The sequence below is a fragment of the Lutjanus erythropterus genome, chromosome 12, assembly GCF_056507025.1.
Source record: "Lutjanus erythropterus isolate fLutEry1 chromosome 12, fLutEry1.hap2, whole genome shotgun sequence".
In the NCBI taxonomy this organism is placed as follows: domain Eukaryota; kingdom Metazoa; phylum Chordata; class Actinopteri; order Lutjaniformes; family Lutjanidae; genus Lutjanus; species Lutjanus erythropterus.
Window position 1 is genome coordinate 16,030,278 of NC_139328.1, and position 26,756 is coordinate 16,057,033.

The window sequence follows — 26,756 nt, forward strand, 5'->3', positions numbered from 1 at the left end:
AATAACTAATTTACTGATACCTGCTGGTGGGCTTTGATAGTCATGCTTCTGCTGTTTCTTCTCTGTGGATCTCATTTAATTATGGATATTTGAATTAATGTCCACTGCCATCAGCTCAGTCAGCTGCAGTTATAACACTATTAATCCAATGTACAGTATACACTGCAGACAATATATCTAGTATGAATGTCTTCATATGGCTGTGTAAATTCACTCTCATATATGTGCTATTTATTTATCAATCAGTTTATATATATAATGCTGGGTAGCAACAGATTACATATAATTAGGAAGAGTTAATCAGATTACAAAATTAAGTAACTATTATTGGCCCAGATTACATCTGAAATAATGTGCACTTGTCAAGAATTATCGTTCTTGATTACATTTTTGTATTAAGGTGCAACATTTGTGATAGTGGATTTTAAAGTGATCCAAAAGTATTCCGATTAGACTGCATTTTTTTGTTGTAATCCAATGGATTGCAATACTGACTTGAATTTACAATATCTTTGCACAGCAACTCACTGTAGAATGAATACAGCATTGTTATAGCATTGTTATATATGATTGTAGTTCATGCACATTTTTTACTTAACTTGTGTGTACGTATCCATGCAAAATATGGCATATAAGAGGTAGGTAAATTAAAATTATTGTTCTGAAAATTCTATTTAATGAAAAATACATACCTATATTTCTGTATTTAAACCATTAAAGGGGTTAAAACACTGAGATTATGTTTACATCCATGATCCAGTCACTGTACGCTGTTCTGGGAATGGTTTGGATTGATGCCGATGCGCATGCGCATCGTGGTCCGGCCTCATGCTTGTTTTGCCAGCCTCGAGTCTTCGGGCTTTGTCGTTCACCTCCGGAGCTAGTTGTTGCTCGTCTGAGGTCTGAACGATGATTGACAATAATGGCGACGCGTTTATTCTGAGTTGACTCCAGGGAACCATCTCTGTCTGACAAAGGGGAGCATCTCGGATGGATTTTCAGCACCACAGACTAGAATAATAAGGATAAACAACAGACTAAAGGACTACAATTACCCCAACGATAAGGACTTGCTAGCCAGCAGAGGTTTATCTTGCTAGCATTGCGATAGCTAGCAACTCGGTTCGCTAGCTTGCTAAGTTGAAGAGGTGGCATTCTTGTGTGTGGAGTGGAGGAGAGAGCCAGCTTGCTGACTACTGAGATCTGGCCAAGCGTGCATTATGCCCACTTAATAAGCTTGCAGGTTAATTAGTTTATTTTTTCACAGGTAACACGGAGGAGGGACTAGCTTCCAGTTAGTTAACGTAAGCTTGTGGGAATAGTTTTTGGAAGAGGCTCCTTAGGTAGCTAACTTAGCTAGCAGGTTAGCTTTGTGGATTGTTCCAGTCTCTTTCCTGTTGGGACTTGCTTGCACTTGCATTTGGAAACTGTCCACCGGCAGAACACCAATATCTGGCTAGCCAAGACTGCTAGCTTACTGGCTGATTTCAGTGGCATTGCGAGATCTTTTCGTCAATGACCACCGGCAGGAACAACCGAGCCATGATGGAAGGAGTAGGAGCGAGAGTGGTCCGCGGACCTGACTGGAAGTGGGGGAAGCAGGATGGTGGAGAGGGACATGTTGGCACCGTCAGGAGTTTTGAAAGTCCAGAGGAGGTGGTGGTTGTCTGGGATAATGGGACCGCTGCTAACTACCGTTGTTCTGGAGCTTACGACGTGAGGATATTAGACAGCGCTCCAACAGGTAACTTTGCATCAGTTGATTTTGTTTGCCAACACTTTCAGACTCATGTAAGATAAGTGTCCTCGCATGCAACCGAGTTATGCACAGCATAGAAGATGTTGGTCCTTTTACAGGCCTTCATTGTAGGGATTTGATCGGTCCAAGAATGAAATTGATTAGACAATGAAAGTTAGTAGTTGCAGTAAATAAAACATTACAGTAGTAACACAAAGTCTGTGCCATTTAAAATAATCATTATTAAAATAAGTCTCGGAAGCAGCACTTCCATCTTCAGTTCAGTTCAAAAGAGCTTAATGGCATGGGGAATAGATATAACACCGAAGACAGCATCAAAGAAAAAGTGTACGTTGCCAAAACAAGTGGAAAAAAACAATGTACAGTAAGAAACATAGACAAGCGAATACAAAAATGTTTCAAATAAAATAATTAAAAAAAAAGATTTTGAGTTAAAATATATATACAACTAAGTGAGAACTCTATAAACATTGCAACCTATTCTCCTTTTTGATTGAAAAAGTGCACATCACTCAAAGAGTCACCTGTGCTCTTTATAACAGGGACCAATATTGGCACCAGCCAGATGCTGCCAAACTATGCAAGTGGCTGGTAGATTTGCTTCATTCAACAACCCAAAAAACAGTCATAATCTAGTGAGTGTCTGGCAAAATCTGAACATTTTCTAGTCATTTGGCTGTTGAACAAAATAGTTAATGTTGCATCCTGCTTTACAAGTCAGTTAAAAAAAACAGAAAAGAAAACATGCAGTATTACAGTTAAAGCCTGACTGATACTGGATTTTTGTATTTTGATACTTTGCCTGATATTCTCAATTAATATAGATAACAAATATATTTACTTTTAAGAACTGTAAAAAACACAAACAAACTTCATGTATATATGCACTGTATGTCCAGAGGATCTAAAATGCATAAATTGCTGTCTATAAAAAAAAACCTCATATTGGACAACATATACACCTATATTGATATAGGCCAATATACCTGTGATATACCAATACTGGGTAATAATATCAGCAGATCAATATATCTGTTTTGCTCTAATTACAGGAGCCAGATATTACATGTAAAAGTACACACACACACACACTCAGAAACACAGGTAATAATGTTTTGATAACAAGGTTGAGGTCAGTCATTTTAAAAACAGAGATAATATAATTGTAACAGTGGTGGGTTAGCCACTTGTAAGATAGTAAGGAAAGTCAGTGATTTATTTGGATTCCAGCCAGTGACACTGACATTGTAATTGTAGCTGGCTTATTCTGTGTTAAATGCAGACAACTTCTGCTTGATTCTGATTTGTATACAGGCAACATAATAATTTAAATACATCCCGTCTGAAGAGATATATGTCACAGACAGCTCTGTGTGCAGGATATGCAAATAAGCTTTGGGAAATATACAAGATATGCATGTTCAGAGTCAAAAATATGTCAGCAGAGCTTGTGACTCTAGAGAGGAAAAGCATTTTTTTTTGTTATATAAAAGTATGTCAGTAGGATGTACACTGTTTGTGCGTGCACACACCTAAATGATTTAAGGACCACCACACAATTTATCTCTCTGTACTTGTCACAGTATTACATGCCAATACTGTTACACTTTTATTACACTTATGTAGTATTGTGACTCCATTCACTTCTTTCTCAACCTGATGATGCAGTTTTGAGTTTTCTGTAGTCATTTGTGACTTTGATGTTTTAAAAGCATCTTGAAAACAGTGATTAGAGGCCTGAAAGCCTAAATTAGTCTAGCCATTTTTACATTAAGGTATAGGATTTTGTGAAACTCGAGTCCTCATGAAAGCAGGGCTGCACAATTAATCGCAATATTATCGATATCACAGTATTGCCAAGTGCAATACTCAGATCGCGCAAGGAAAAATATGTGACAGAATAGAATTATAATGAAATACTGTAGTGCTCCAGAGATCACTTGGTTTACAAATCCAGAGGAATCTTATTGCAGTATCTGTTGCAATATTATTATTTATTTTACCATGTTGTGCAGTCTTACATAAAGGGTATTATTGACAAGTTGCATAGTATATACAATTATGTATGTATAAGTATGACTTTTTGCACAGACTATATAAATTGTTTATTGAAATACTGAAAAGTTATTCCAGTAGTTTTCTGATGTACATATTCTATCACACCGCACAACCCCAGTTTATTAACGTTAAGTAATACTGCCCCCCCTCAGGTATCAAGCATGATGGAACCATGTGTGACACCTGCCGTCAACAGCCCATCATTGGTATTCGCTGGAAATGTGCTGAGTGCACCAATTACGACCTCTGCACAACCTGTTACCATGGAGACAAGCATCACCTGAGACACCGGTTCTACAGGATCACCACCCCAGGCAGTGAGAGGTTAGTTAACCCAGCAACATTTACTGTTATTGTCCCTCGCCTTAGACCCACCAATGATAAAACAGACACAAGGTAACCAGGTAATCCCTGTGCTTCATTGTGATTGGTCGGTCTACCCTTTTACTCCCTTAGTTTGGCTTTATGTTGCTTTATGTGTGTGTGACATTTGAGAAGTCTTTTGTGCACCCTGCCTCACAGGCAGACAGAATCTATCTCTATGCTCCCAGCCCTCAGTTGCCAGGCAACAACTCAGCCTCGTTTTAAGATCCAGTCAGACCTTTTTAAAAATTATATTAATACGGTGCTTCCCATTTATAGAATTTATTTGAGGAGATTTTTTTTGTATTTCTATTTATGTCTTCAGAAGGCTGCTTGCTCCTGAAACATTAAGTGCAGATTTATTGAAAAGTCTGTTTAGCAGCTGACTTACAGATTTTAGAATTCAGTGCTTTGACTCTGCAGAAAATGTTGCAATTGCATATAATGGACAGATAATAAACACTGATCACTACATTACAATGCAAGACTGTGTCTTGTTGAATTCAACAGACTTATTAGTGTGTAATAACTGTCCCAGAAGGTGCTAATCATATAGTATTGACAAAGAATTTCACAAGACATATACAGCCTGGTGTTTTCACTCCCGTTGCAGCAGAGTGCTGCAGCAATCTCTTGTACTTAATATTGCTTTATTTATCACTATTTGCCTGCAGTCGTTCTGTCACTCAAATGGCATTATCACAGCGGGAGCTCCATTGTTTTCTCTTTTGCACTTTATTTGCTGCTGGAAGCTCATGTCGATGTGTAAAACTACCATCTGTGTTAGCTCACCACTTCCTATATACACACCACAATAAGCTTTTTAGTATGAAGACTTATTTCTGTGAAAACAGTGGTAGGTGTACTTCCTCAGAATGTGTTGACATTGTCAGCAAGATTAGCGAACATTATCGAAAGTTTACTAACTAAAAGTTCATCTAGAAATAGAAGCAGTTTTTCCAGTCAGGACATTTGAAGTTGGTGCACAGGCGTTAGAGTTCGGGCTGACTTCAAGGTATCCTATATGAGTTACTGGATGTGTTTTAAACTATCAGGGTCTGACAATAAGGATTGTCCAGTGGTCTGGACCCAGATCCCATTATGGTGGGACAGAAAATACAATTGGCCAGTGCTCGAAGAAGTATAAAGAAACTAATTTTAAATCATTTTCTATACACTGGGCAATATTATTATCTCTGCTGCATCTTCGAGACATTGTTCTGTTATCTGTGTCTGGAGCAGGGCTGTACAATTAATCGAAATATTATTGAAATGGCAGTGTGTTGAAGGGCAATATCCAAATCACAGAAGGAGCACTTTTTTTGATAAACATAAAATGTGACAGAACTGCATTATAATGAAGTACTGTAGAGCTGGAGAGATGCCTTGACCTACAAATCTTGTTCTCCAAAAATAGTAAAACATGTTTGTTTGGAACAGACCCCAATAAATGTCACATCATCATGTTTTTTTTCAGTGAAAATGAAAAAACCTACGTAGGAATGATCATTCCCACTGATTGTAAAGTTATAGCAAAATCTATATTTTTTATTTGACCATATCATGCAGCAGTATGTGATGTGTATCTACCCTCAGATCTTATGGTTAAAAAAAAGCTGAAAGTTTCTAGTGGAAACAGAGTTTTAGGTGTGGTGTGTGGAAAGGAAAAACATTGTTCCCAATTAATTCATGTACAGACAAGATCATCAAATTGTTGAAGGCAGCTTTTGTCTGTGTATTCAGAGATGCCCTACATAGATTAAGGTAGCTCATGTGTCGTAGGAAAATCAAGCAATCAAAACAATCTCTGATTTGATTTAAGAGACTTAAAATGCATTATTTGGACCTTGTATGCACCCTCGCTAAATTCCACAAGTTGCATTTGATGGCATTTCTGCGTAGACTGTCAGTATTGTGATGATGCTCCATCCATTTCAGGCCTATTTTAGCCAAACACTATAGTTTAGTAAATGAACACATGGCCCAACAGCTGGCAGCCTTTTCAACTGAGTACGACTTCATTTCCCCAGAGACAGACATTGCATAATGCACAATGGGTGCTGGAGGTCTCCCCGTCTCGCACTGCTCCGACAGCATGGTGGGGTGTTTTGTTACACCACATTAGACTCTGTCACTAACTGCCGGAGAGAGGGAGTGGTGGTTAGAGGCCCCAAGCTGTTTGCATTGGTTAGACCTGCACTGTCCAGCTGCTGTGTCTACCATCAGGGCTTACATTGTGCGTTGATGGTTAGAGCTCAGCTGGATGTTTTATTTGCTATTTCCTTTTCATTGGTTATGCCTGTGGCTAAGGTGGAGTTTAGACTGCAGCTCAAAGTGTTATAGTGGTTTAAAAATGTAAAAAAAAAAAAAAATGACTGCATAACCACTGGGTTTTCATTAGCATTTGCAGTGCCTTGATTGTTGGGTACGGATGAAAAGGGAAGGAATTGTCAGTACGGTGTGAATTACGTGCTATTACAGAAATTACTGTTATTCGTAATGTAACGACATGACACTTGCCTCTCAATGACTTTCAGTATGTTCCTTGAATTTAAAGGGATAGCTAGTTGCATGAGGTACTCATGGATAGTCAATGTATTACTTACAAGAGATGGCTGTCGACATGCCACCAGTTTGGAGAAGCAGGAGGAGTATTGATGTAGGAAGTCAAGCAATGTACTGCTGACAGGTACTGTGGACAGGGTCAGTAGCAAAATGTGTTTTAGACACGTCAAAAAGGTTTACCTAAAGAAAGCATATCAGTTTAAGTGAATGCTTCATTAAGAATATTTTCACAGCTTTACCTTGCCATCAGACAGCATTTTCCGACAGAAAATCACCAAATATCACTCTCCACAGCAACCAGGTTCCTTAAGATAAATTTACCTTGCAGAACATACAGGAGTTTCTGGTCTGCCCCTGCCTTGTTAGATGTGTTTGTTTGTGTTACTGTGTGATTTCTGTGTTTTTAAAGGTTTGTTCATATTTACAGAAGTCACACAATAACACAAACAAACTGATTGAGGCAGCGGTAGACCAGTAACTCTTGTGTTCTGTAAAAAAGTTTAAAAAAACCAAAAAAAACCCCAGTAAAAGTACTGTTCCTTAAGGAGTCTGGTTGCTTTGGAGATAGTGATATTTCGCTTTTATAGCAGAGGTTTCCTGTTAGATAAAAGGCAAGGGAAAGCTGGGTAAAGTGGTGAAAATATTCTAAATATAGCATATGTTGGACTGATATTGATTTAGACTTTTTTTTAAGTGACTGAAATAGATTTTGCTGCTGTCCCTTCCCACAACAGTAGATTTCTTAGCTTCTGTGCTGGGACTCTTCTCTTCTCTTGTCTTGCCTCTCTGAACTGTGGGCGTTGTGACGGCCTTCCACAATAAGTAATACTCTGACTATCAATACGCACCTCAATCCCAAACTCAAAGAATTTGAACTATCGCTTTACTGCATAAAAATCACATTCCTAAAGGCAGCATAAAGTCAAAATTAATTTTGACCGTTAGAGACGTCATCTCTATGCTTTGGCCCGTATAAAATGGTGTGTCTGTGATTTCAAAGAACTGAAAATATAGGTCAGTAATGGCATGGTACTCACAACACTGACAAATGTCTCTGCTTTGATTTGTGTGTGATTGTCAGGGACTGCATGGTTGATACAGCAGATTAGATTCTGCTGAAGCCCAATGCTCGCAGTAAGATTTTTCATCTGTAGCCATGTCCCATTTGCTGAAAGTAATTTACACCATGACTCCAGAACAGGTTCACAGGGAAGGGCAGTTAAGGACACTGGGTAGCAGGAGGGAGACACTGGCATCCCCTCTCTGCAATACATATTTGCTAGTAATTGAAAAAAACATTGAATTAATCTGTGTAAACAGAACCCCTGTAAACTCCTCCTGTTAAGTACTTGGACAGTGTCATAGGAGTGATTAAAGCTGAACCCAAGTGAAAATAATTTCTGTTTCTGTTTGTTTTTTGTTTTTTTCTGAGCAGAGTACTTTTGGAATCGCGTCGCAAATCAAAGAAAATCACAGCCAGAGGGATCTTCACTGGTGGCCGGGTGGTGAGAGGAGTGGACTGGCAGTGGGAAGACCAGGATGGAGGCAATGGAAGGAGAGGAAAGGTAGGGTACCAGCCAGGAAAGTAGAGCCTATAACTCTGCCATGACCTTTTTTTGCTTCCCAAGCCAACAGTTTTGACCTATAAATTCATACAATATAGCACTGAGGAACCACTGAACAGTAAGCAGCACTGAGGCCAAGTTAGTTTGGCAATCAGTCACCCAGTTTGGCCAGTGCTTGAAAAATTTTCTTGGCTTTACAATTTCTCATATAGTTAAAAGCACCTGACCTTTGCCACTCTGCTTTACCACTGATGTGTTTTCTAGATCAGTTGAACATTTCTGGGTTTCAGCCACTCCGTTGTCTGCAGTAGAGAAGCCACCAGTGTGTTTTAAGTAAAAGTAAAAGGTGCTTGATGGTTAAAAAAAAGAAGGAAAAGAAAGAGATGTTTCCAATAAATCCTTTTCCACAAGTGAGGTTTTAACGTGCCGATACCTCTCCTTTTTTGCTGAATGAACATAACATAATGATATAGTTCCGAAAATATAGGCAAACATGTCTTAACTTTTTTGTACTTATTTCAAACCTACACAATGAAGTGGATAATAAATCCCTAGAGTTGGAGTAGGCTTGATGAGTCTGCCAGAGGTCATCACAACCACGTGTGCTAATGCTGAGCCATATTTAGAGATGAAACCATTTGAAAAATTCATATCATGATTATAGTGTCCAAAATTATCACAGTTATCTATACTATTATGGTTTTAGGAAGATTTGCTGAAAATGTTCAGAAAGTACTGATACACACACTGAAATCATTTAACCAAGTAACCAACTTGCTAACTTTGGTTAATGTTGGACAGTATTTCCTGTGAGTTTCTTCAAAGCCTGGTAATCAATAATGGCTTTGACAATAATTAAACTTTTAAAAGGTAGCACCAATTATCTGGAATTTTATTGTGGATTGTCATAAAACCGGTAATCTGTCTCTTCCTAGTGCCATGATGATAGATATCTTGTAATGATCAGCGTGGTTTGGGTATGAAACGTCACAGACCAAAAACTATACTCTTTATAGAATTTACGGAAGATGTGTTATATCATGATATCATGATATCTAGTCTGGATATGAAATGGCCCATCAGGACATGCGATTTTGGTCACATCACACAGCCTCTGGTATGTGCCACTGAAGGCAGCACGACCACTCTTAAGGGTTGCATATGTGGGAAAATCAAGGATTCCTTTCCCAAAACAATTTAAGGGAGGAAAAAACAAACTTGTATCAGGATATGATTTATTTTGAAATGAGCAGCATCCTCAACAAAAAACAGGAAGTGTACTGGCTGACTCAATATGTTTGTAGCATGATGAACATGAGGACTGTGTATTGGCAAGAATCTGGCAATACATTATGAATCTTTATAGAGGGGTTACAATAAAATATATTGTGAGACTGTAAGCAAGCTGATATATTGATATTTTAAAATCCTATTTATGAGAAACTAATAGTATAAAGAACACACCGCCATATGTATAAAATCTGAATTTTAAAAAAAGTTTACTTTTCTATGGACTCAGAACAGTGAAGATAGATGACACAATGCCACGTTATCATGATACAGTGTTTAATCATCATGTACAGTGTCACAAAAGTCCAGTCCTCTGGTGCCTAGCTAGGTGAGCATCATTATTCTGTGATTGAAGTTACTGTAGTCTTAAATATCAAGATAACTATATCATTGCTCTGTCTGCAACTTTTTAAAATTGTTGTCTCTTATTTGCAATACATTGTAATTTATACCACAGTAAACAAAATATCCTGTCTCATGTCACCCTTGTCAATATATTGATGTCAGCCACCTGCAGATGGAGTGGAGAATGACAGTTCAGTGAAATTGTCTTGAATAAGTGAAGAATAATAGACTATACCTGTTGTTAAACTTGAACAACTTAATCCAAAAATCCAGATTTAGTGGAAGTAAATGCTGATGTGTTGAATCCTTTCTAAACTCATGCTGACAAGACTTCTAGAAGGATTTTTTTTAAATGTGCGCAATGTGTTTGAAAATTATCAAAATGCAATTAGTAAAGTGGTATAGAGATGATATTAGGAACTAGTAGGATGTGTCATAGAAAAACCTTTATTCATTGGTTTCATTCTGCTGATTCCTGTGTATCTGTACTCAGGCTATAAACAGAGTAACTTGCTGCAGGTTATTCCAGGCTTAAATACATCATTAGAAAGTAATACAATGTCTGATGAGGTTGCATTTGTTTAGCACAGTCTATTTAGATTTATGCTGTAAATGTGCTGTAAAGTGCTTGTATTTTGACTCTAGTCCAGACCCCAGAGTATTCAATTTAAGAGTCCCTCCAGGCAATTTAAGACTTCATTTTGCTGTGTTATTTAATGGCATATCTCATTACTGTTTTATGATGCTGTAAGCAATATGCTCTCCAGAAAACTGCTATTGCATGTCCTGCAGCTTAGATGTTCCATTAGTTTAGCATGAATATTACCTCCTAAGGCCCATTAATCAATTACCTCTGTAAGGGGCCTGAAAATAATTTAATGATTTGATTTCTGTATTTACTTAAGGCACAGCTTTTAATTAAAGAATTCATTTACTCCAGTACAGCTCTTCTCTTGACATTTTCTCAATGCGATGAAAGCGTTGAGGTGCTTTTGATGGAAAGAGAATTGTCTTGTGTGACAATCCCAACCTTATTTGAATTGATTTTGCAGCCCCCCATTTATAACTGATTGCACATTTATGCTTAAAACACAGAATTTCCCTTGGCTTACAGTGCCCTTCAAAGAATTTTAGCCAAAAGCTATAAACTGGTTCTCACTTCAGAAGTCAGGTATTAGTCACAATGTAATACAAGTACCAGCTGAAGAAAAGCCAGCGTATAAATGTTGTGGCAGGTGTGTCTGTTGGGGTGCTTTGGTGGTTTTGATTAGCTCTTTATAACAGATCAGCAGGTGAAGCAATCAAAAGATAGGCTGACTGGCTCACACTAATTCTTTATATTTTTAATGTGCATGAAGGAGTTCAAAGCAATGTCGAGAACCAAAGATGTATTATACAATAATGGTCCAACCCACTGTGAAAAGACAGGAGAGTAAGAAGAGCAGCTTTTAGCCTTTTAGAAGTGCATGGCTTATTATTTATTTAAATGTGAAAGTCTTGTTATTTCTGTCTTTATATGGAGAGGGTCAGTGGCATTTAATCATCTTTTGGTTTCTGCAGTGATAGGAGCATTTTCTGAAGTATCTTCAACAGTGCCAGCAGTTTACAGCATTTCCTGCATTAATGCTTCCAGGTTCCATAAAACAGTGGGAGACTGGAACTGTTGTAGGCAAAAAAAAAAAAAAAAAATACAGACTGACTTTTGGTTTCTTGCTATGAGTGTAAAATTACATTAAATAATGAAAAAAGACTTTTAGTTTGGGACAATGTTTGTCAAGTCTTGGACAAATGAAAGTAGATTACACAACAGTAGGGGGGATTCTGAGAAAAAAATGTTAATTGTGAGCCCTGCCCATAACTACCACCACAGTTGGATCCAGTTCTTGAGTATGTTCCCATAATGCTAATTAATGTAAACATTATATTCGACACTGAATTCAACAAAGATGATGCAGCTAACAATTTGTGCCCATACACTAATCACTGTTAATTACGTAGCATAATAACAACTACATCAAATTATCATATAAAGAAAGAGTTTTCTGAAATGAGTAGTACCATTTTTGAATAGAAGCTCATGTGTCAAGCGTTCGTTGCTCTGATGAGCAATGCTTCGCTCCGTCTGTGGTCTGGCTGAACTGTCTGTGGTCTCGCCTTCGTCTTGTGTCCTACTTTTCTTTGCAAACAAACACAGTAATGGTTGCAAAAGTTTAATTAAAACATTCTTTGAGGTTTCACAACTATTCCCAACTGGTGAAATAAATTATAACAGTGAAAGGTTTAGTATTGACCATAAATTGCAATGCAGTGACAATTAAAACAAAATCTAATTGCAACCCTAAGAATCAAAGCCAAATCAGATTTGGTCTTGATGAGTCCCATTCCTAATATTTCTCAGTAGTTTGGGAATTAAATTTTCCTTGGCGACGAAACACAGTCAGTAGGCAACATACAGAGCATTTGACACTACCAGGTATAGATTTACTACATCAGCTTTCCAACAACTTTGCTTTCCTCTGTCATATGTGCAATTTATCACCATGTTGGAAAAAGCAGGGTGGCTAGAGGTCCTTAAAAAGTCTTAAAATGCCTTAAATTCACATTTGCTGCTAAAAGGCGTTAAAAAGTATTAAATAGTATGAACATCTGCTTGGGAAGGTCTCTAAATATTTATTTATTTAATGCTGTAAGCATGATTTTTCACTACAAGTGGAAAATGTCTGTTCATTTAATATTTGGTGAATACAAGAGTTGAATTCAAGTCCATCTGTTGTCCTTTTGCAGTCTTTTAGGTTTTTTTTAATTTGTGTTAGCAAGTTTTGTCTCCTGATGACCACCACAGAGTCTCTCTGGATGGCATGGAACAGCTAGCTTTTTAGCTACCCTGTAAACACTCCAGTGTCTGTGGGTTTACTCTACCTAATTTTAACCCTTTCTCTAGTGCCTCCATTTAGCTGTTAAAGGTAGAATCAGTGGGATTTGTCTTAGCTGTTTTGTCTGTGATAGTTGAGTGGTGAGTTCCATTCCTGGGATGTCACATGCTGACGTTTTGAATTGGTAAAACATCCCGAGCACAGAAAATAATGAGAAAATGAGGAAATACAGGCAGAGGGCAGACGCTCTGCAGATACAGCCACCACCACACACCTTTAGTGGGTCATATGTGATTTTTAAACAGGATTATATAAGTCTATATAATTGCAAATTATACCTTTTAATCTCTAGTATTTCAGAGCAAAGCATTCATACCATTACACTTGTTAACTTGAACTGGTGATTCTCATTATAGGGTCTCTTTGTATTTGGACAAATGTTCTTAGTTTTATTGTTGAATTGTCCTTAAAGCTACTACAAGGAATTTTTAACTGCTTAAGAAACATTTTTAATTCATGACTGGTGCTTCTATATGACATATGTAAGTTAATAAGACCATCATTGTGAAGATATATTTTTAATCGTTTTTTTTTAACATGGTTGTTCTTAATGCCTGCCGCCTGAGTCTCCTTGAAATCAGATGAGACAGTTTGTGTTTACATTTTCCCAAGCAGATTTGTAGTGAGTTGCATGTTAGCCAGTTCAAAAGAAACAGAAGGAGATTTTTCCTCAGATATTTTTATTTTTGACCTTACATTTTGTGCTTATTAGGGTGGAAACACTACCGTTTTTGTCCATAGTAGTCTTCAAAATCAACAAAATATGAAAGTTCTTTGTAGTAGCTTTAGATTCCATTTAAAAGTCTTTAAAAATGTCAAAAGACAAGCCCAAGTTAAACTGTCTCTGTATCTTTAAAGTAGACGCTGAATACTTGCCTCCGGGGTTTCTGCTCTGTAGTTCAACCTTCAATCTGACCTTCACTTTGAAAAGATAATTTCCCTACAGGGATCAATAAAGTATCATATTTTCTATCATTATGAGCTTTAAAGATGAAAAACACCTGCTTGAAGCCTCCCACTCAGAAAATTATCCCCTTCTGGTCAGTATTATATTTTCATGTACAGTGTGCCAAAACCTTTTTCACACTAAAAATCATCATGAAATTTTGATTTAAACTCAAAACAGTCTGTTTCAGTGTGTCCTTTTCTGTCTTTCTCATCTCATCCATCCTCCTCCTCCTCCTCCTCCACAGGTGACGGAGATCCAGGACTGGAGCGCAGCCAGCCCTCACAGCGCTGCCTACGTACTGTGGGACAATGGGGCCAAGAACCTGTACAGAGTTGGCTTTGAGGGAATGGTGAGCAAACTTCCAGCCTGACCCTCATGCTCAGTCACTAACACACACAAACGCACACATACAGAGAGTCTCACAAAAGATCAGCTGTCAGGTGGCTTTTGTGTTTGACCGCGGGGCTGAGGTTCTTTCTTTTGCTGCCAGGCCTTTGTGAGAGCCACGCAGCCAGCATGAGTAAGGCGCCATTGTACAGGCAGCTGGAAGGGGAAGGTATCTGCATGATAAAGGCAAGCTGTTCCTCCTGCTTTTTAGGGAGAAAGAGTGAACATGGAGGTCAACTTTAGAGGAGGGGGACATTCTCTTGGGGTTGTTGCAGGAGCAGCTACACACGCGTCTCAAATGAAAAACCGTGCTTCTGATTGGTGGAGACTGCCCTTGCCTTTTTTCGAAAGTGGCCAATCGGGTTTCTTGGTTTCGGAACAGATTTGTCCTTTGTTATTCTAATAGGCCAATAGGAAGGTAGACAGCATCTGTCTCAGGATTTAGTAAATCATGGATTAGACCCCACATCTCGGCAGTTTTATTTTGGCTTTGCTTCTCATTAAGACAGTCCTGCTAGCAGATTAGTCCTGGGCAATGAAACACTAGCAATATTTATTGTCAATAAACACTTCATCAATTGCTATAAGAAAGTCGTTCAGTAAAATGTGCATCAGTTTCACTTAAATCAGGCATTAAATGCAAAGCACCATTAAAGCTAGGGCTGCACAGTAGGGTAGAAAAATCATATTGTGATTATTTTGAGTGAACTCACGATGTGCAGTATGATTAGTAGGAATTTTTGCATTACAATTTTCTTTTTTTCTAGAAAAAAAAATCATGATGATGTGACATTTGTTGGCGTCTGGTGCAAACAAAATGTTTTCTTTCATCTGAAGAACATGATTTTTAGGTCAGCCCATCTCTGCAGCAATGCAGTACTTAATGATAATGCTGCTTTCTCACATTTTCTTCTCTTTCAAAAAAATGGCCATTTGGTTCTGGTTCCAGCGATATTGCATTTGGCCATGTTGTGATATTTGATAATATTGCAATTAATTGTGCAGCCCTAATTAAAGCACGAAACAAATATGCTTGGCCTCATAAACAGCCTAACAAATCCCTTGATAATGGAGTGTGGTACGAGTTACATGCAAACAGCCAATCGTTTAACAGGTTTGTTGTTCATTTGCACCTTCAACACTCGTGTGACACAACAACAGAAACATGAGGGCAGGCTAGGGGTGTCAGTTTTAGGTGGTTTTACTTTCAATAGCTGACGCCCCTTACCCAACAACTTACTGGTTAAGAAAAAATACAAAATTGTGTGAAATATCCGGATCTTATTTATTGTTAAGCCATGCACGAGAAAGAAACAAAGTGTGTAAGTTCACAAATATAGGGTTCCATTTAGACAGGAGCAGAGTGTGTGTTTATGCCTAATTAGCCAAAATGCAGAACCTGTCAAATACAAAAATACAAAACAAAAACATCTCAGTACTTTACCAATTAATGGTTAACCATTAACATCTCTAGTGCAGATGTTGAGGAAATTGTTGATTAAAATAGACAGGTCTATGTCTGCAACTGACGATTATTTTCATTATCAATTAATATGTAAATCCTTTTCTCAATTAATTCATTAGTCATTTGGTCCATAAAATGTCAGAAGATGGTGAAAAATGTTGATCAGCATTTCCTAAAACCTAAAGTGACGTCCTCAAATATCTTGTTTTCAGTTTCAGATTACTGTCGTAAAGGAGTACAGAAAACAGAAAATTTTTACATTTAAGAGGCTGAAATCAGAGAATTTTGCCTTTGTTTTCTCAAAATTAGTCAAAATGATTGATTATCAAAGAGTTGGTGACTAAATTAATAATCGATAAATCATTGCAGCTCTAAACTGTGTGCCATGATAAGTAAAGTCGTGAAATTTTAAGTAAGGCAGTAAATTCACAATATTCAAAATAAGGTGGTTAAATGAACCCCCTTTTCTTCTGGTCTTTATTAAAGTAGTGTATTAAAAATGATCAATAATTATCAATACTGACTGAAATTAAACATTTTATCATGATAAATTATGCAGAGGGACTGCAGATTTCATATGCAGCATTTGAGGCCGCCACCTTTTCCTGTTTGGTAATGTCTGCTTTGTGCACAAAGCCTCATAAGATCAAAAGTGTCCTGCTCTCTGGATACAGTAGGGAGACTTGAGTTATTAATTTGTTGGGACTTGTTGTACTCAGGACTTAAGTGTTCCATCAGCTCAGAGGAATGTTTGCTCTGCCTCACAATCATCTCTGCCCTCTAACTCTGCCACAGTGGCTGCGCATCTGAGTCATCACAAATGATATGACGCTCTCTCTCTGTAGCAATGTAGTGTTTCATTGTCCTGCCTCACCCTTAGGGCACTGATATTGTTGGTTTTCTAGACAAACTCCACTGACACGACAGCCTGAAGTGTGTAAATTCTCTGTTTCATTATTCATGATCGTTGTGCTCCTCCACTAATGGAATTACCCAGGTTAATTATCTAACCCCTTCCCCTCTTTTTCATCCTCAGTCGGATCTGAAATGTGTCCAGGATGCCAAAGGAGGCTCTTTTTACAGAGACCACTGCCCTGTTTTAGGTAAGTAAGCCACTGATCTGTGTCCACCGTCATTATTGCACCAATTCTCTCACCTATCGTTCTGGTGCAGTGAATTCAAGGGCATTAGGGGAGTTTAACTTGTAGTTAGACCTGTTTGGCCACTAGATGGCAGCACCACATAGTCACCTGGCTGCACAAACCAGGTAGCAGCTCAGGTCATGCAGTTACAGCATTCCAAGACTTCCAGGAATGAATTGTCTCTCTGCATTCAACACTGCAGCAAGAGTGCACTGCAATGATGGTGTTATTACTCATAGATAGCAGCACTTCTGATGTAGTCCATGTGGTCCTTTCCCTATGTTTTGTTGTCACCAGTTTCTATCATATATGTGTTTAAAAAGATAACCAATAAAAGGCCCAATTATCCCTCTAATAAACAATGTAAAAGCCCATAAACTTAGAATGTGAGCACATTATTTAAATTAAACCACAAGAATATACTTTTTTCATATTTATAAATGATGAGTTGATATTCTCTCAATGCTCATCTTAAAGTCACTTACAGATTTAAAATGTACAAAACTGATACTGTTTTTTTTTATACACTACATAATGTAATTTTATTATTAATACAACTAACTGTGCTTTTATTTCTCAGGTGAGCAGAATGGCAACAGAAATCCTGGTGGTCTCCAGATTGGAGACCTTGTTAACATCGACTTAGACCTTGAGATTGTTCAGTCCCTCCAACATGGCCACGGTGGGTGGACTGACGGCATGTTTGAGACGCTCACCACCACCGGCACAGTATGTGGTATTGATGAAGACCACGATATTGTCGTTCAGTACCCCAGTGGCAACAGGTGAGTCCGTTTATGGATTTGCTCCGATTTATTGGCTGCCAGTTGGGACCATTGGCAGCATTTGACTGAGCTGAGGTGAAAAGGCTTAATTAAATCTCTTGAGAAACTATGCAGCTTCAAACACTTCTGAGTACATCTATACAACAAGATGAAATTATAGTTTATAACATTTAATTGAAAATCCTCTAAACATAAATCTAAAATGAATGGTCATTTGTTGTAACATGTATAAAATAGTGGATCCTTGCTCATTTTCAATCTGTTTCTTGTATTCCTAAAAATGTTGTTTCAACTCTGACATTTTTCATTGATGCGCTTTTCAAATAATGTTTTTCCTTATTTTCTATTTTTTTTATTTGCTTAATAGTAGTTTGTAAATCCTCAAACACTCCATGCGACTGCTCAGAATCTGTCCTTGATCTGGTATCATATGTTATTAATTAGTATGAGTTGTTTGAATGCATTGATTTCTGTATCCACAGATGGACGTTCAACCCAGCAGTGCTGACAAAGGCCAACGTCGTGCGCAGCGGTGAAGTAGCAGCTGGGGCTGAGGGAGGCAGTTCCCAGTTCCTTGTGGGAGACCTGGTTCAGATCTGCTACGACATCGACCGCATCAAGCTGCTACAAAGAGGCCACGGAGAGTGGGCTGAGGCCATGCTGCCTGTAAGATTCTGAGAGATATTTACACTTGATTGTGCAAATTTAACAACCCTGTACCCTGTCTTTACTTTAATGCCCACTGGAATTTTATGCCAAGTATTAAAATTTTATTCATGTAGCACTTTTCATACAGGTTAGTGTAAATAAAAGTGCTTAACAGATGACTGACAAACTGATTAGACAGATCAAGTGTAGATGGTAATGGAGTGTAAAATATTCTGCAGGGAAAAAAGAGTAACCAGACAGAACTAAATAAAAACAAATAAAAGAGATACAAATAAAACATTACTGATATTAATAAAATAACAAATAATGTTGAATGTAATTAAATGAAATGAAATAATATAACATAAATACAGGAAAATAAGTGAATAGAATAAAGTTAAAAATGTTTCTAAACTATTCTTAATCAAAAACCAGGCTGAAGAGGTAAGTTTAAGTTTGCGTTTAAAGATCTCAACACGTGCAGCTGCCCTCAGATCCTCTGGCAGACTGTTCCAGTGGCTCGGAGCATGAAAGCTAAAAGTTTTAGTCTTGCACTTTGAAACTAGTAACCGACTCAAGCCCGAGGACCTGAGGGGCCATACTGGTTCATACGCTGTGAGAATGTGAGACGTGTTGGTGTAAGACCATGACATGCTTAAAAAAAGTAAAAGAAACAGTAAAAGAAACGGGGCTACTGAAAGAAACAGTAGCCCTGTTTCAATCACATGATTTGTTTTTTGATTTATTTTCAAAAGACATGTTGAGTAATTTTAGAAATGTGTGTGCCTGTATAGATTTATTTCATTACTTTGAATAGTACAACATTAAAAATGAAAGTATGCACTGTAGCAATTAAGGGAAAAAACAATTGTCTTAAGTAACATGATTCTTTTTTTTTTTAAATATATATATATATATATTAATAGTGCTCAGTCTGTTAGCTTGATATTAACACACAGTGACAATTTCCATGAATATTAGCATTGTGATCACAGCAATATTTTCTTAAGAAATGAGTACATAAGAGAACAAAAATCATAATATTGAATCACAGTACTTGTAGAATCTCGATACATATTGAATTGTCACCAAAGTATTGTAACATTATTAATTTGGCACATGGGTATATCGTCCCAGCTTTAGTGGCTATAAAGGTGACAAAACATCCTTTAAGGTACATTTAAGTGGATACTTTCTTTTTAACCTGATGAGAAAAAAACTGTTATGGAAGTTTAAAATCTGAGAAAATCAGTGCTGTTGATATTGGCACCAAACATTTTTAGAACTTAATTTAAAATCAAAATTTTGACCTAGACTTCATCACAGGCACGCAATTATTTATGCAAGAATCTTTTATAGATAAGGCTCAGTTCATCTGACTGTGTAATTTTCTGCTGTTCCCCTCACACTTAGCAGTGCCATCCCACATTTTCTCGTAGAAATGTAGCGGCATTTATTACAGGCAGAGACATGAATCCTCTGTTCAAATCAGTCAATGGCTGTGTTGCTGACCTTTTTTTTATTTTTATTTTTTTCAGTGTCAACAACACGATTTTATTCTTCGCTTATTATGAAGTTTATTCATTGCTGCCCAGCACGCCTTAGGTTATGTAACGCCAGTCTACTCCAATATGCCACTTGTCCCTGCCAAACTGGCCCCCCTCAGCAGCTAATGAGCCTTAAAACCCTGAGATGGGTTGTAGCTTTGATCACTAACCACGGCTGTTTGCCGCCCGCTGCTGCTTCTACTGCAGCAGTCCCCGTTATTGATGGCATCCTCCAGGACAGCCCCAGACCCCGCTCGACAGACTCAAAGTGCCTCTTTCTCATATAGCCAGGACCGAGATGATATGATTCAAAATTGGATCGCATTTTGCTCTGTCCCTCTCTGTATTGCCTGTATAGATGAAAAATAGCCTAGCCAGCAGAAGGCTCTCTTTCCTTTATATCCATCTTATTTCTTGTGCAAGTACATATCCTCTGAATAATGAGAACACAGCCCAAATCTGTAATATTTAGTTTTTTTCTGTCAGTTTTTATTTTTGCCACAAGCTTTTGTTTCTGCTCCGTGTAGGACAATTGCTTTGCTGAGCTGGTATTGTCTCCTCTTTATCCTTTCCTTCATTTTTTTCCTCTTTCTAACAATCTCTCTCCATCTTTCCGCTGCCACTTACAGGCTCTGTTACACAGAACATAGCCCAGAGACAACAGCCCTCCATATACTAATGAGTTTGTCGCAACATTTCTCAACAGACCCTAGGCAAGGTGGGCCGTGTGCAGCAGATCTACTCTGACAGTGACCTGAAGGTCGAGGTTTGTGGAACTTCTTGGACGTACAATCCTGCTGCTGTCACCAAGATTGCCCCCTCTGGCTCCGCTGTCAGCAACGCCTCTGGAGGTATGTATGAACATGCACTACTGACACAAACAGAGTGTCGTCTTAGGTCTTCGTCCTCACTGCTGCCCATTCTCTGACATCTACACACAAACACTTTTATGATGTTTTCCCCCTGTTTGGACAGAGCGTCTATCGCAGTTGCTGAAGAAACTATTTGAGACACAAGAATCTGGAGACATTAACGAGGAGCTGGTCAAGGCAGCAGCCAATGGAGACCTGGCCAAGGTGGAGGACATCCTTAAGAGACCTGATGTGGATGTAAGTGCTCAACGTACAATATTTTGAGAGTACTTTTTTGGTATGAGCAGCTGCTGGATTTCTAGATGGGTTTTTGATGAACACCAAGTAATTTTGCCATTAAATATATTGAAGGGTGAGAACCAGAGGGGTGCAAGAGTTATTTTGGGAGAAAATTAGTTATATATATCTCAAATGAAAGCTCTCGATGAGTTCTTTCTACTGAAAAAGAGAGCACCCATGAATACTGAACCAATCCAAAGTTATTAATTAAAAAAAAACAAAAGAGGTATCAATGAACTTTTTGGTGCAAAAGGGGCGTAAAAGCACTTAGCGTCTTTTTGGAATAAAGGGACCCAGATACAGGACACACAGAGAGTCACAGAGAAACTAATGAATAACATGCAGGTATTTCGTTTCAAATCAGTCTGTCGTGATCTGCATGAAATATGCTGTACTTGCTGCATATAGTTATATTGCTATATTTAACATTCTCAGTGTTTGATCTCAGTATTTTAGTTATTTGACCAAATGGTTGCTAGGCTAGGATTAAAGCCAGTATAAGGAGTTTTTAACTTGTTATGAAACAGTTTGGAATTAATTACTGATGCCTCTATGTGACCTTCTCTAAGTAAACGAGACCGCTGTCCAGAAGATCAGCTATTTCAGTTTAGTTGTTCTTAATGCCTGCCACTGGGTCAGATTCTTTGTGAAATCAGATGAAACAACTCACAGGCAAAGTTGCAGGCAGTCATACATTTGCCAGTTAAAAAGAAGCAGTAGGAGATTTTTATTTTTGCTGTGATATATTTTGTGGTTATTGCAGTCGACACACTGCTGCTTTTGTCCACAGGGGCCTCCAGAGTCAACAAAATATGAAAGTTGCTTATAGAAGCATTAATGTTAATTGTAATTCAGTGAACTAATTATTAGATAGATAACTTTTGATTGATATTTTATATATTTTTACAATGAGCCTATTCTCAATTAGTTATTTGGTGAAATTGTAAAGCTTTAACAGTGTTAATTACATTCACTGAACTTAATTATTTGCATATGCTATTTTTTATTACGAGAATGGATTACTGCTACTTTTAATTCATTAATGTAAGTTTTTATTTTCATTAGATAAAGTGTTGATTCCAAAAAGGTACATTTGACTATCTTCCAAATAAAAAAGATAAATTTTTTTAAGTAAATGTCAAACTATTGTCAATTGAAGGAAAAATTTATCATAAAATGACCATGATATGCCATCAGAGACTAAGGAAACATGTCAAGTTGAAATACTGGTGTCTCTTAGAACGATGCTACAGCCATGGTGTCCTCCTTCGAAATGTATGTTCTTGGCCAGAATAACTGTTTTAGTTTGCTTGTTTCATGATAATTACAGTTCATATTTTTGGCAAATGTTCACAAAAAGTGTCATTAATATCATTAATAATCTCTTAGAAGTAGTAGATGTTTGTAATAGTTAAATTGAGCAATATGTTAATGGAGTCTGGCTGGCAGCGAGACAGGCAGGCGCTGAACTCCAATTCCAGTGTGTATTTTCAGAGCAGCGATCTTGTGTTTTCAGGATAACAGGCTTAACTTTACATTGACATACAATTGACAGTTATAAACAGCCGATGAACTTACAGTGTAGGACTCATCCTCATTTTCGAATTACAATTTTACACTCGTCTTGCACTCCTGCAGCCTGTCTGAGCTTCTTTGCGCCTGGAGAGGAAGGAGGAGGAGAAGCAAGTCACTTCAACCATAGATCGTATATTAAATAGCAAGTCAGCAACTACAGTCTATCCTCCAACTCGCTATGTGGACTGCAGTACTCATTTTTGGATACACAATAGCTACATATTGCTTCCTTAAGTATATTCTTATCCACATGTTAAAGGAGTTTTAATATTAAAGATAGAATTTAGTAAACAAAGTTGGGAAAAAGTACAGTAATTTTTTATTGGCTCTCCTGTAAAGTTAAGTCAAATGCCACAGAAGTCAAATGTCACTTATATCCCTCTGGTTCTCACCCCTTGAAATTAAAAATTTCTGAGCACATTGATAATTGGAGCTGTAATACCCCCGTCTGTGCTCTCCTCTGCTCTCAGTATATTGAGGAGGCTGAGAGTCTCGTAGGAAAGGGCTCTGAGATCCTCCCACCACTGCACCTCTCTCAATCTGAAAAGCATTAAGGCTGGGCCCAGAGGAGGCACCAAGGAGCATTGGTGTGCACTGCAGCACAGACCCGATTCACTCTTAGAATCAAGCGAAGGTCTGCAAACCCCATATGGTTGCAGATTGTGCTCTGACACAGGCGACAAGCCAGGGAAAACACCCGTTTGTCACAGGACAGAAGTCTGTATCCCATATAGTTTATGAGAACTGAGTACGTCAAGTTTGCAATACTGTCCTCACTCAGAGAGCAAGAGAGAGTGAATGAGTGTGCGTGCATGTGTGTGTCAGTGGTGAAGGCTGGCCAGATGCCCTACTGCCTTTCAGTGGAATTATTTGCTTAAAGCTGAGCACACTGAGCTTGGCCAAGTGATCCGCCTGCCAGGACAAGAGACGTCTCGAGACTCCCAAAGGAGTTCACATTAATATTTATGCTCTGAGTTTTTGCAGTGCTGCAGTTGGTGATGAAACATGCACACCCAGCCGTTCATGCACATATACATGCACACACAAACGCTTAAACACACCCACACCGATCTTTAAGCCCCTCAGGTGAACAGCTAATTCAGTAGATGCACATCTGAACATGAAACATGATGTTGACACACACCTTTATTCTCACTTTTACTGTTTGTGTGTTTACAGGTGAATGGGCAGTGTGCTGGACACACTGCGATGCAGGCAGCCAGTCAGAACGGACACGTGGACGTCCTAAAGCTGCTGCTTAAACACAATGTGGACCTGGAAGCTGAGGTTCGGATAATTAAATAATTCCTTCTTATTGTAAATTCATCTTAGTTCATATTAAGTAAGAAATTCACTCACAGACATAACACTGAGTCATTATGCGGGTTTGTCGCTGTACTCAGGACAAAGATGGAGACCGGGCAGTGCACCACGCAGCCTTTGGTGACGAGGGCTCTGTCATTGAGGTGCTGCAGAGGGGCGGTGCTGACTTGAACGCCAGGAACAAGAGACGGCAGACTCCATTACACATAGCTGTCAACAAGGGCCACTTGCAGGTGGTCAAAACCCTGCTGGACTTTGGCTGCCACCCCAGCCTCCAGGTATCAATCACTGTGACTTTTTAACTATTGAGAAATGCTTTGTGACACAAGGTTGTGACACTTCAGAAAGGTAATACAGAAACAAGTAGATACAATAACCACACTGTCAAAGGTCAGTCTGGTTTACACTTATTGTTGTACGCTACATGGTTGGCAGTATGTTTGTTCAGGAATGGGTTTTATTAGGATTTGATTGATTTTTCTAGTCTTGCTAATACTTCTTATTCAGTCCCTCTAGGAGTTTGAAGGCTGTTTTGGGATTGTTTTGGTTTCATGGCAGCTTTTGTTAAAAAAAATGTGATGCATGTTGTGATGCTTTTAGGTGTATTCTGCAATGAAATCGCAAAGTTTATTTTTCTCATAATTCATTAAAAATCAAAGGCAGCTTGTTCCAGGGAGCATAAAACCACTCGCTTTTCTGAGCTTTCTAAGATGCCTTACCAGAAAGCCCAGGCATACAAAATTTCTAATAAAATATGCTTTATTTGTAAATGAAGAAGTACACTTGAGGGGTATTCCACTTGGAAGCAAACTCTTTTTGGAGCTCAAAGTCAGCAAGCACAAGATTATAGAATATAAAAGTACACAGAGCATTTTTAAATGTCAATGACAATGACAAACTTTGTGTCCATTTTGATACTTGTGACAAAGTAAAAAAATTTAAATACAAAAAATAGGAAATAATTAAACATTGAGTCAGTTTGTTAAGACGTTCTGTCATGTTTGCATGGGGGACTGCTATGATTGGTCAAATTTGCAGACAAGTTGCAGTGATTGGACAAAATTGCAAAGTCGTGCGGAATTCACAGCAATCTTTTTTTTGTTTGGTTTTGTTTTTGTTTTTTTAATGTCTCTGTGTGTGTTAATTGTTGCGATCGCAAATTGCAACTTCCTGAAAGGAAATGCTTTAGATATGAGGTACTTTAGCGGTACTAGATCAGTCTTTTTTGTTACTAAATAATTGCTTTTAAAAGTTATATTATTTTAAAAAAGAATAACTTCAGAACAGAATTAGAATACAACATTTTAAATATAGCTACACAGCGAAGTCTCTCAATATTATCTCACTGGAAACAAATGTAAAATATCAGATGTCAGATGAATCATATTCCTGACATCAAAATACTGAGTGAAGTTTAGAAAGAATGAAGAAGATCGACATCAGTCAGTATTAGTCCTTCTTCCTGTCCTCTGTCCTCCTCTGATCTGATTTTCTGCCTCCAGGTATCTCTGATCGAAGGAGGAGGGGCAGATTTGTTCCAGCCAGTTTACAGGAATTTGCCAAATTTTAAGTTACGTGTCAAACTAAGCTAAACAGTTCGACTACATACAGACTGCCTTTGTTTTAGCTTGTTTGTAACAATTCGCTATTAGCTGAGCTAATACACTTTGCGTGTTTGAAACGTGTGTGTGTATTTGGAAAGCAGGAGAGAGGCCTCGGTGTGATAATAAAATAGGCCTACACCGAAACGTTAAAAAGTACTGATAAAAGAGCCGGTAATGTTGGAGCTCTTCAACACTGTGATCTTAAATAAGCCCTGGGGCCTGTTTTATACCTGGTTTCGGTACCCATCCCTAGTTGTAATACAGTAGTAGAGAGGTAATTTTAGCTAGGGAGTTAGAATCACGGATTAGTAACAGAGTAGTGAGTAACTGCAAGGCTTTCCTTTTAGGATTCAGAGGGGGACACACCCCTGCACGATGCCATAAGCAAGAAGAGAGATGACATGCTGTCAGTGCTGCTGGAGGCCGGCGCTGATGTCACCATCACCAACAATAACGGGTTCAATGCCTTGCATCATGCTGCCCTGCGAGGAAACCCCAGGTAAGAGATGCTCTTCTGCTCATGCAAACTGTCCCACACATTTTGTCTCTCCAAGTGACCAGGGCATGTTTAAGTGGAATCTATGAAAACGGTTTCTTTAATGTGTGGGCATTTATACACAACACTTCTTATTGGAATTGACACTGTGTTATAAAAAAATGTAAAGGAGTCAAAAATTAAGCTACATTGAAAGTTTTATCATCCTGAACTCAGATTGGTGCTACTTATGGATTTTGTTGCAACAAAAATGCAAGCCAAACACATTTCCTTTTGTTTTAAAATTATGTAAGATCAACACTTGAATCCAAGAGTTTCCAAGGCAATGACACAGGCTGACTTGGACATTTTTTGGCATTTAAAAATATAGATTCTTTTGTCCTTGTGGGGTATTTATAGTTAAATGGTTAAAAGACTAGTTGTGTTAGATTGTGTGACAGTCACACCATGAATGAATAATAACCGATACATTCTTTGATCAAGCCATAATCAAACAGTTAAAAATATGAGTCAAAACTACAACTGCTAGATTTTATGTTTTGCTTCTTAGCAGCCAGAGGACAAGAGGCCATGGCAAAATTACTTATCTGTTACTACTAAGCCGTTGCTTAATCATCCTCTGTGGGAATGAAGGATTTGGGCTCACCACCTACAGGTCTAAACTAGGAGGCAGACAAGGTCCAATCACTGACATAAACAAATAGGAAATTTTGGCAGAGGATCCCGTTGAGGCTGTGTTGCCTTTATTTAGCAAATTATTGGGTTTGTTATGAATGTGATTTTACAGTCATGGATTATTTTTGCAA

At 38.2% G+C, this 26,756-nt stretch overlaps 1 protein-coding gene across 5 annotated transcripts in view; it reads left to right on the forward strand.

Moving 5' to 3' along the window:
* Positions 1 to 861: 861 nt before the first annotated feature.
* The window catches only part of mib1 (MIB E3 ubiquitin protein ligase 1), an 81,220-nt gene continuing 55,325 nt past the window's right edge, over positions 862 to 26,756 (forward strand). For all 5 annotated transcript variants that reach the window (XM_084733008.1, XM_084733009.1, XM_084733013.1 and 2 more), the window contains exons 1-12: positions 862 to 1,744; positions 3,970 to 4,141; positions 8,181 to 8,310; positions 14,072 to 14,176; positions 16,716 to 16,782; positions 17,402 to 17,606; positions 18,089 to 18,272; positions 20,508 to 20,652; positions 20,777 to 20,910; positions 23,707 to 23,814; positions 23,931 to 24,128; positions 25,802 to 25,953. In XM_084733008.1, coding sequence (XP_084589134.1) covers positions 1,516 to 1,744; positions 3,970 to 4,141; positions 8,181 to 8,310; positions 14,072 to 14,176; positions 16,716 to 16,782; positions 17,402 to 17,606; positions 18,089 to 18,272; positions 20,508 to 20,652; positions 20,777 to 20,910; positions 23,707 to 23,814; positions 23,931 to 24,128; positions 25,802 to 25,953 — 1,829 coding nt within the window. In that variant the 5' untranslated portion in view covers positions 862 to 1,515. The remainder of the gene's footprint in view (positions 1,745 to 3,969; positions 4,142 to 8,180; positions 8,311 to 14,071; positions 14,177 to 16,715; positions 16,783 to 17,401; positions 17,607 to 18,088; positions 18,273 to 20,507; positions 20,653 to 20,776; positions 20,911 to 23,706; positions 23,815 to 23,930; positions 24,129 to 25,801; positions 25,954 to 26,756) is intronic.